General features: G+C 34.8%; 1 protein-coding gene across 1 annotated transcript; it reads right to left on the bottom strand.

Annotated features, from left to right (window-relative positions):
- Positions 1-3765: 3765 nt before the first annotated feature.
- On the bottom strand, positions 3766-10985 carry LOC121419108 (synaptojanin-2-binding protein-like). The gene is made up of 4 exons (XM_041613423.1): positions 10759-10985; positions 9493-9629; positions 8292-8405; positions 3766-7125 (listed from the first exon to the last, which is right to left on the bottom strand). Exons 1-4 carry the CDS (start codon positions 10802-10804, stop codon positions 6997-6999), a joined length of 426 nt encoding a protein of 141 aa, XP_041469357.1. The 5' UTR covers positions 10805-10985; the 3' UTR covers positions 3766-6996.
- Positions 10986-11768: the final 783 nt, after the last annotated feature.

Raw genomic sequence — 11768 nt, 5'->3', positions numbered from 1 at the left:
CCATTAGATACCCAGGGGGTGGGGGCTGGAAGTTTGGGTTGATGCAATTTTTTTTTCTTTTTTTGAGCAAATTTTTTGTCCCCCTTACTCCAAGGAGACAAGTTGTTTTTTTTTTTGGGGGGGGCACCTTTCAGATGATTTGTCAGTGGACCAAGTTTGTAACTCTGATGGTGAGATATTTTTTTTGGGGGGGGCTCATATAGCAAGTCGAGTTTAAAAAATCCAGCCCCCCCCCCCCCGAATATCTAATGTTGCGTCCCTTAAAAGGAAAGTTCACTCTGACAAAAAAATGTCTTAACATACCAAAAAAAAAAACAACACGAGGAAAACAATGCGAGGGATATCCATCAAAGATTAAAAGAGTTATAAGAACTTCATTTTATTATTTGTGACGGCATTTATGAGCAGCTGTCATATGATGCAATATAAAATGCATAACTTTAAAGTGTTTTAATGATTCTTGATGACTAGAAATTAGTTTCTTTCTGGAGCGGGTGTGAGATGATTTGTCTCTTGCCTAAACCATGGACCTATTTTGTAATAGGTCCATGCCTAAACTGAGTGAACAAAAAAATCATAGCTGTTCGCATATGATGTCACAAATCAAAATATAGAAAAAATCCTCATAGCTGTTTTAATCTTTGAATGATTTTTTTTATAAACTACTACTTCACCATTATTTTTCTGCTATTTTACAATAATATTTTCATCAGAGTGAGCTTTCCTTTGAGAATATTTACCTGAATGATAGATAATTCCTTTGTTAATTCATTTGAATGATCAACATCATATAATTTGATTAGATCTCATTCTGTCGCTCATAGCTCAAAGCTGTTTGAAGCAACAAGAGGATCGTTTTGTGTTTGTTTGTTGTGTATTTATATGGAAGTTTTGTTTATATTTCATAGGCCGTATGAATATAACAAACTTCGATTGCAATAGGGCCTCATTCTCTTACCATTTCTGTTTGAAAATAAAATGAATTATTAAGGTTCGGAGTAATGATGTGGAATGTGGAAGCTATTTGATGTTTGCAATTTAATAATATTCATCACCATCATAATCACAATTATAATGACCATTACTAATACCACCATCACCATCGTCAATCTTACTGGTCCTTACCGTCATCATTGTCAAGATCACCATTAATTACCATTGCCACATTTTGATCTAGGGGCGACGCCTGGGGGTAGGGTGCAAGACCATTTCAAAGTGACAATTTTCTTTTGGCCTATTTTCTGTACCTCTTTTTTTCATGAAATCCTGGGTTCGCTACTTCATTACCTAAACCATCTCCATCATCACTACCTGCATCCTCATCATCACCACGCCCCTACCATCATCATCACTACTACCTGTACCATCATCACCACACCACTACCGTGATCATCACTACTTCCACCACCACCATCACCACACCACTATACCATCATTACTTCCACAACCACCACTACCACCATCCTCAAAATGAATACCGTCATCACCACCACCATCATCACCATCACCACCCCACAACACTACCATCCTCACTACTACATTTACCACCACAATCCCACCATCATCACTACACCACTACCATCCCCATGACTATTACCACCGCCATTACCACACCATAATCGCTATCACCAAGACCACCACTACAATCACGTCCATCATCATTGACATCACCATCACCACCATCTTCACCACCACCACTATCTACAAGATCTACAACCATCATCATCATCAATACTGGTTTATATTTTGTCATACATTGAGGTAAAAAGTAATTAATCCAAAACAATATCAAATAATGCATATTGTGACATATGACACTCAAACAAGTACACATCGCTGAAACGATGCATCATGCTTTTCAAAACCAGTCCATCATGGATCTGGATTAGCACATCAAAATCGACTTTTAATACTCATATTTTCCATTTTGATATATCATCATGAGCATATCAATATCTTTCTGTCATACATACATTCAACAAACAATACTATATTGTTTCTGCAACCTAGCCTTCATTCCAGAAGCGTGAGATTTCTCAAATCGGAAGTCAAATTACAAATCCTTTCCATCCTCATATAAAGATTATTTTTACATCTATGTGTACATTATGGTACAAAGCATGGTTTTTATAACTTACATTCTCCAATGGTCAAAGATGACCTTTGACATAAGCCAAGCCAGAGTAAGATTTACTTTTTTTAAGTAAACAGTGCATACTGTCTCAATAAATTGTTCTAACCATTCCAAAACTATAATGATCTACAACCTAAATACTAACTAAACTTAAACATTCAAAATCAGTCTTACTTAAGAGAGAGAATATGCAAAGATTGAAGGATACATCCATACTAAAAAGATGTATCATACATATTGCTGTGAATAAAAATCATTCTTTCGCGCAACCCAATCAACAACCTACAAAATCAAATGAATACAAAAAAAATATGGCAGTGACATCTACATTGTAAACTAGGGAGAGTTTAAGTTGAGTGTTGGTGTTGAAAGCACAAACTATATTACACAAACAGAAAAGTAATTTCATTGAATTACCGATAGTGCTATGACCCGATCAGCTGGAGTTTACAGATCAGAGGAAAACTAAGTTGTCATAAAGGTCACTTGATAAATAATACTGGACATTGAATTATCCACCTATGCTACCCCATTTTGAAAGGAAAGTTGTTTTTTTGTATTGGAAAAAGAAATTAAATTGAAAGCAGGTCTTGCATACTGTAAAAATTAATGCATAAAATACTGTCATTTGTTTATCAATTACATGTCACTGACCACAGACATATCGTGAAAAGTCAGATATATACATATCAAATCAGTCCCCAATTTACATTATAGATTAATCAATTATCAGTATTCCAAATTGATTGCAAAGACAACTATTAGAATTATTCAGAATAATTACATCAATTATTAAGAAAACATACAGTATTATGTAGACATTATACACATATAAGTGACAACTACTAGTAACTGAATCTAATTTTCACTGAATGCAATATGACCCAAACATTAGCACCTAATTAAAGGGATGGTCAAGGCTGGAGATATTTCTATCTCAATAGAGTAAAAATTCACAAAGAAAAACGCTGAAAATTTGATCAAAATCGGATAACAAATAACGAAGTTATTGAATTTTAAATATTTTCATTATTCAGGTGAAACAATTCTAGGCATATCTTTATGAATATTCAGTAGGTGGGCTGTTGATGTCATATCCCCATTTGTTCTTTTGTATTTCATTGTATGAAATTAAGTTTATAAAAAAAAAATTCTACCAAGAACTAAAACAATTAGATTGACAACTGATTAAGTGCATTAGTTATTTATTGCAGAAACTTATTTCATCATAGTGGAGACACATCATTTACAAATATATGAAAAATGAAACATTTATGACTTCATGTAATAACATAAGAAAAAGAAAAGAGGGGATATGACATCATCACCCCACCTAATGAATATTCATGATGATGTACATATAATTGTTTTTTTTAAATTCAATAACTTTGTTATCCGATTTTGATGATATTTTCAGCATTTTTCTCTGTGAATTTTACTTATTTATTTAGATATAATTATTTCCAGCCCGGACCATCCCTTTTACAGTTGGACAAACACATCTGACTAGTCAGAATTATAGGACTTGAAGTAAACCAATAGATAAGAAATTACAAGATTTATTAAATATTCTGGAGGGAAAAAAATTAAGAGCATAACTTACATTGATATGAAGAACAATCATATCTGGATAAATGTAAAGCACACTGGTGATTGTCAGAGGCTATTTACAACTCAACATTCAAATACATCCATCATCTACCCTATTTAAGCCCATCTGTCAATATAGATTAATTTGTTTTATTGTCTCCTAGATATATCACATACTAAATAGATATATGTTCACCCTTGTCTCAAACAATAGGAGAGGTTACATTTCGTTCAATGAACAATGATCAGTACATTTATAGAAATAGATGACTTTGCAGTATTTTAATTTTGATGGAAAAACATTATCTTACATGTGATGTTCCAATTGATTGGAGATGATTATAAGTCCCAGCCTTTAAATACCACTTGACCCAATACCACTCAACTTGTTACAGCGATCTACTGGTACATGTACCTTATGGAGCTTTACCAGTAATACATACATGTAAGTATGTGGTTCGGTGGTATTATTAGTAATACATAAATAGGTGGTAAATCTAGTAAAAAATATGTAAATAGATGATGAAAATTGTTGACAATCCCTCTTTTGCATATATTAATAATTATCACCTCAAATGTAGCATTGTGTAAGCTAAAAATCAGTTTCTATTATTTCAAAATATCCTGGGAACATTGACTGTCATTACAATTTAGATGCAAAGCTCTCACATGGACTTTCATAATGGGAGTCCAAGCAAGAAATCATCCTTTGATTCAGAGCACCCAGTACTATTTTCATAATCCCCCTTCCCAAAATAATGCCTCAGATATTTCATTTTCATAACAGGGTGATAATTATACCATTTTCCCAGATTTTGGCAATTTCTTTACCCACTTGCAATTTCCTGCCATGAATACCACCATTAGACAGTGGCTCCCCAGCAAAATGTGCAAAATGTACACAATGCTTGAAATTTACTTTGCATTCAGGAAGAGGCTTTTGAGCAACTAAACAGCAACTAAAATGAGCTCCTTTGACTCAAATGTGCATGTGATCTAAAATGCCCTTGAAGTGTGTAGATAATGATGTCATTGGGAAAGGAATGTCAAAATGAAATCAAATTCTTGCAGAGTCATAATCCTTTCTGGGTTTCAGTGTGCACATACGCAATTGTACATGGCATATAAATGCCCATCACAGAAAATCCAACTGATTGCTCCCCCAAACCTATTACATGTATTCCAAATGTATTTCAGGCTATTCAAATGAGTGCACGTGAATTAATTCATGAAAATAAATAATACAGGAGGCATCCAGCTAATGAAGGTGATACTGAATCATTATCTTCTCTGGCCTGTCCATCGGTCCTGTGATCATTCTAAAAAGAGTGGTTAAACTTGGCTTAGGTATGGATATATGATTGATTATGACCCGACTAGAATTTGGGGTCACATAGGTCAATGGTCATAAAATAATCTCTACTCATGATGACTAGGTTTGATGTATCTACTTCATACTTGGTCAGTAAAGGAATATGTGAGGGAGGATGACCTGTTTAAATTCTGTAGTCATGAAGTCAAAGGTCAGTTCATGAAGGCATATGGAAATTATTTTTATTTATAGAAATAGAGCAATATATTTCAGATCTGGCAATGCCGGAGATTTTGGTCAAGAATCCATCTAGTTAGCCTAATGATTTTCTACGCAGTGCCTAAAAAATTAGGGTGTTCATTAAATCAGACTAATGCTATACTACCAATATAATACTCCTTGAAAGACATCAACAAATTTCTTTTCTCTTGTCAAGGAAATATTTACAGAAAGATAAAGCTTAAAAAATAATCAACTTGAGATTATCAGGAATAAACGCCCAAATTCTGAAAAAGGCTTGCCAGTAAATTCCAATCATCAATTTCTGTGTACTTTTTTTTTAATCTAGAAAATGACATGCTTTGCAAATGGGAACACAGCATTTAAATCACAGAGGTGACAAATTAACTCTAGGAAAAACCACAGCCAATTATGAATGGGAGAGATGACAATTTGGAAAAATTGATGTCAAAACAATACTAATTCCATGCAAATACCAAAGCAAAGTCAAGCAAACACATCCCTGAGTTGCAAGCAAAAAAAAGAAATCTACCTAATCAAACTTGCCTGAAAAAATTGCTACCTTCAGCTTAATGGTTAGACAGGTATACAGTATCATGGACAATACTAAGTTAAAGAGGATTGCCAGTAAATTTGAAGAGTGGGATATTACATCAAAATATGCACTTGATAATTAAAGCTATAGAAAACTTCAATACCAAACTGCCTATCAATTTTTGACCTATAAAATCAAAGGAAAACGGTAAGCTAGCCAGTAATAAACATTTGAAAGACCACCTTAATGTGATACAGATAACTACTTCAATGCCCTATTTTATGAAACCTGTTTTCAAATACAAATGATAGAATTCAATGTCAAATTTTCTCTCAGTTAATTATGCGACTAGATTTCAAATACATTACCACTGGCTTGTCATTTACAATTAATTACAAGATCTACAAAACAGAGACAAGAAAATTGAAGGTAACCAAGTTATAGGACATTTGTAAGAGGATGGGATATATATACCTAATCAAACTGATTTTTATAATCAATCTTTACAGTAAAACTAAGACAACTTAATGATTAGGACTTATATAATCCAGTCACATTTCTTCTAAAGATGGGACCTTGTTCATATCATAAGGGAAAACATCTGAACAAAATGTGGAGGCTCTCCCAGAAGATTCCAAAAACAAAGGGGAATTCCATTTTGGTCACCAAAGATACTGTCCAATCAAATATCCCTTGTGTACTGAAGAAAAAAAAATCAACAAAGAAGACATTGAAGCAGGCCTGCATTAAAAGCTGAAATAACTCAAGTTGAAAAAAAAATGAACACAACAGTCAAGCATGCCTCCATACACAATGCCACCTTTTAATATGATTTAAATTCCAAATCGGCTGGTCAATCAATAAACATCATCTGTCCACTTCTGTAATTTACTATTAAGACTCTTTAATCTTAGTATCCGCAACCTCTCAGACCTCTTTCCATGCTGTATTAATGGTGAAGATGAGACAAACGTGATTCCAACCTTTATACCCTATCTGCTGCTAAACCGTATGACTCGATGTGCATGGCAAGGAAAGCAAAGTTTCTCTTTTTTATGTTTCAAAGTTCATTCCTTTCATAGTCAAAGTATCAATTTTTTTACATTTATAAAAGAAATCAAAGTTGAGTGATAAAGTAGAATGGTAGAAATATATATCTGAATACTCTAAGGATCTAGCACAGTGTTAACGTCGTCTCGTGCGAAACCAGATAAATGCTCCCACGGCAACGACTGCTCCTATGACAATTAACCACTGTACACCCGCTCCTTCTCCAGATTTTGCAGCTTTGGCTTTGGCTTCTTCCACTTTTTTCTGTCAAGAGAGATTAACAAAGAAAATGTCTTAAATATATGGCTGGGCCAGCGACAAGTACACAACTATTCATGCAGACATCTATTCACAATCATATCCTATTTACTTCCATAGGTCTATGTACATGCAAAGATTAAAAAACAAACAAAAAGTCTAGAGTGCTATGGTGGCAAATTTCATTACTCTGCATTATGCTACCAAAAATTGTTCTGATTTTTACATTTAATTTTTTTCACTTTATAAATAATCATGTAAATTCTGCAAATGAGATTGGGATAGTTGTTTTTAATCCCAGCTGCCACGTAAACTTGTTGCCATATATTTGCATTTATTAATAATAATTGTTGTTGCATGTTGTTTGAAAAATCAATATTCACTGTTTGAGTGGCAAAAGGACAAAGTGTGAAGCCTGTAGGACAAAATCAATATCAGAGAAGCCACATTTGGTAAGCTTTAATAATTTCTATTATTTTTTAAATTGAAAATTGACTATAATTTTTTAAACATGAATGGCAAATAAGAGTGACTGATGATATTCCATATATAAATGTATTTAATAATCTAATCTTTCTTTCGTGTTAATGACTGGCATATACAGTATCCAATTTTGATGACAAAATGTTATCTGCTACTACCACTGCTACTCCAACTGAAAACTGCTTTCTGCTGTCTAATGAGCTAATAAAATTCCGTGTTAGTAAAAAAATAATAAAATAAAGCTTAATATTTTCATCTACATGTACATGACTATTAGCTGATCATTTTGGAAACTCCTCTTTCTAGAGGCAGCTGGCAGCCACAGTTATAATTTGATCTTCTATTTTACAACATGTTCATAACCAGATTAAATTCTTGGCAATAGTGAGGGAGTATGTATTTATTTTCATGATAGAGGTTGACTATTAAGTCTATTGTTTTTAGATTATTGTCAAGATGGAACTAGTCACCACAAACTTCACACAAGAGATGATAAGCTGCTTTCAAATTAATATGTTCATGATTGAATCTGCAGTCATGTAACATGACAAAATTATTAATTGAAAGACATCTTGGTAATATATCAATTAATGAACATACAGGTAAGCCAAAGAGGGGTCAGTTTCATTACTCAATTCTTTTACCAATATATGGCATCACAATTAAACTTGACTGATATCAAGACTTACCCTAAGAGCTGCTTCCGCATTGTGTTGAACAAAAAGTTTGACTGTTTCACCAGCACCAACAAATAAATCTACTGCTCTCTTATGAGGTACACATCGGACATTTTCACCATTAATCTGCAGAAAAACAGTTGAGAAATTAGTGATTCAATACCCAATAACAATAATAATATAGCCTGTTTCATGTAGGTGCTCAAGGCGCTCCTACGTGTATATTACATCCTGCCAGTACCCATCTACCTCACCTGGGTTGAGTGCAGCACATTGTAGATTGATATCTTGCAGTTCTAAGGAAATCACGCCATGGCTGGGATTTGAACCCACAACCCTGTTTTAAAGTCTGAAGTCCAATCCACTGGGCCGTAACGCTCAGGGTAACGCTCCAGGTACAGACAGGAGTTACTGGCGTATGGCTATTTTTTTTTTTGCACAGGTCAGTGTAAGAACACCATATGGTATTCTCCAAGACTTCAAGTAACTTTTCAATAAAAAAGGCACATGTTTTCACAGTATATAACCCTGATTACAAATTATATAATCACAATTAATTTCTAGTTTCTACACTGTAATATGGGCCCTCTCACCAGCAACCCTACATATAAGTAAAGCAGTGTATACATGTACATGTAGCATATCTGGAAATCTTTTTTTTTCCAACACAACCCATTCTGCTCAAAGAAATATAAATTAATGAAAAAAAGTTTAAACTTCACCATTTGTCGAGTAATTTTGATTTCAACTGACAGATAAATAATCCTAATCACCAACTGACTGCCAAAACGCATCTTTAATAATGGAAATATTCACAATGTATTACGTTATTCATTAATAAGAAAGTAAATAACTGTCAACTGCTAAAAACAATATACAATAATTAGAAATTCTACTTCAGTATAGAGGGGGCACAATGTTTGCACACCTAACACTTCAACTTAAAATTATACTTGGATAGCTTTTAAATTCCACCCCCCCCCCAAAAAAAAAAAAAAATCAGTTGATATATCGGTACCTTATATCCTTATGAGCACGTGTGCAAACAATTTTATGAAAATCATGATTTCTTACCATGCCTTACCATACTTCATGTTGTTTTTTCTGCTACCTCATTTGTTGAATTTAAAACAAGGGCGAGAATATTGGCAGAACTACTATGGTATCCACAAAGTAATCTCAGGGCAACCTAAATCACACAACAGTAGTTTACCTCTAAAATCTTATCTCCTTTCTGAAGTCTTCCATCTTTAGCAGCAGCCCCTTCTTCTCTGATCTTAGTTACAAAGATCCCTGTATCCCCGGCAACCAAGGGTTGATCCTCCCCTCCTTTGATGTTGAATCCGAGTCCTTGAAGAAATAACAGGAAATATTTCATTAAAAAATTCTGGCTGTACCTACTAGATGGTGGGAAGGATATTATAACTGTTCTTTGAAAAAAAGTTCACATTAATGATAAAGTGATAGAATGTAATAGTGGTGTAACTATTACTTTTGATGGAGATGCAGAACCTTGAAAAGAATGCAAATACTGGGCAAGAGTTCTGTTACTTCCGCATGTACCCCCAGCTAAAATTGAAATAAAATATATATATGGAGAAGGTTTATATCTAGCTCTATTCTAGAACTAGACAGAAAGGTGGAATTCATACCAAAATGTAAATTTTTGGTGCAGGACCAAGCATGCAATTGTCCACGGACATAAACTTGAACTACATGTACTGTTTCATTATCGCTAAAAACACTTCTCAGTCTTCTGCTATCAGCATTCTCTCGCTTGCAAGTAGCATACACATGTAGCTTATATTGGTCAGAGATCTTGACTGCAGTTCCATTCAAGGTGAATTCAAAGCTCAGAAAAAAAGTTTCGAGTGAAACTGGAAGTGAGAACACCAGAAGTTTCAAGTCAACACTGTTTTGGTTTTGGCGACAGCACGCAAATCTGTTGTCGCCAAGCGCGCGGAAGACAAAGAAATCAAGATGGCGACGTAAACACGGCCGTAAGCTCGTAAGCTCTTCCCATCTTTTCATAACAAACTTCTTGTTTTTATAATTAAATTCTTCTTTAAAAATGAAATCAATATCGCACAAGAATGTTGGAAATTAAGATGAACCCCACATGTTACTTTTAGGGCTAGATCTTTTTTAGAGGGAAAGTAGAAATCTCGGGGGCGAAAGTTTCAGGTTTTGTACCCGTACGTGGGTGAATATAGCTTGGGATCCCAGGCGTCAGTGGGGAGTAACCATACGTAGAGTAGATGACTTTTACTCCCCAGACGCCTCCAGCCGGCAGCCCAGGCTATGTTCACGCATGTCTGGGTACATACAGGGCCTTGAATACCGGCATTACCAAACCATACACTAAATTCTACGTGTGGTACAACACATAAGTTAATTGAAAGGATGTGTGAAATTTGCATACACGATTTCCTGTTAAGCCTACTTCTAAGTTCTAATCGCTTCCTCAATAGTATCTTACCTGCTTTTCCTCTTTGTAAATCGATTCTCTCTTCCCTGAGCTCCATCTTTGGTTCAAAGTTCCTGTTCTCCAGATTAATTTTCGATATCGATGATAGTTATCTTGTAATTTATAATGCGGGAGGGTCTCAAACTAGCCAGCGGTACATGATTCATTAACCGCAACCAGATCGCCAGCTAGCTCTCACGTCGCGTCATGTCGCGCTGCGCTAGCTGCGTCGGCATAACTTTCAGCGATTCGAATAGTCTGGTCAGTTAGCGGAATTATGTGGACACGGTGGACAAAAGCGTGATTTTTTCTCCAGACCTTTGTTTATGTATAAGAATTAAGAATGGGGTATGCTCCAAAAAATCTGGCTGCAGGAACAGTGAAAAAATGGGTGAAAATGTCAGAATTTATGAGTTCAGATTTGTCTGATATATAGACTAGCGCTAGTGCAAAACTCAATATCAGTGCATTATTTTGCATTGGATTAGTTCTTGAATTCAGACCCTTTTTGAACAGATCTTCTGTTTGTCCTCGCATCTCAATGCACCAAATATCTGAATGAAGATGCTAACAAAGCCGAAGGGTGACGGTGGAGGGGGTTGAATGTTGGTGTGTGTGTACATATTTTGGTCTTGGGGTAAAGGTGTGCAAGACACATATGTTTGCATGTGTTGGAAATTGTGTTGCCATGGTAACAGTGTATTATTGCAAAAATAAGGTAAAAATCTTGCAGTTAGAACCACTTCCTCTGTTTTTAACCGATTCTCATGAAATTTGGCACACACATTGGTCTTGAGGTGAAGATGTCTAAGACACACTTTTGTGTGTCTTTCAGAAATCTTGTTGCCATGGTAACAACATATTATCTGGTGAAAATTGTGAAAAAATCTTACAATTCAAACTGCTTCATCAGTTTTCAATCAATTCTAATGAAATTTGGCACACACATTGGTATTGAAGTAAAGATGTACTAGGCACTTTTTGTGTGTGTTTCAGAAACTGTGTTGTCATGGTAACAAAAT

Source organism: Lytechinus variegatus, chromosome 7, assembly GCF_018143015.1.
Source record: "Lytechinus variegatus isolate NC3 chromosome 7, Lvar_3.0, whole genome shotgun sequence".
Lineage (NCBI taxonomy): Eukaryota > Metazoa > Echinodermata > Echinoidea > Temnopleuroida > Toxopneustidae > Lytechinus > Lytechinus variegatus.
The sequence above is the reverse complement of the archived record's forward strand: the minus strand, read 5'-3'. Positions and strand labels throughout refer to the sequence as shown.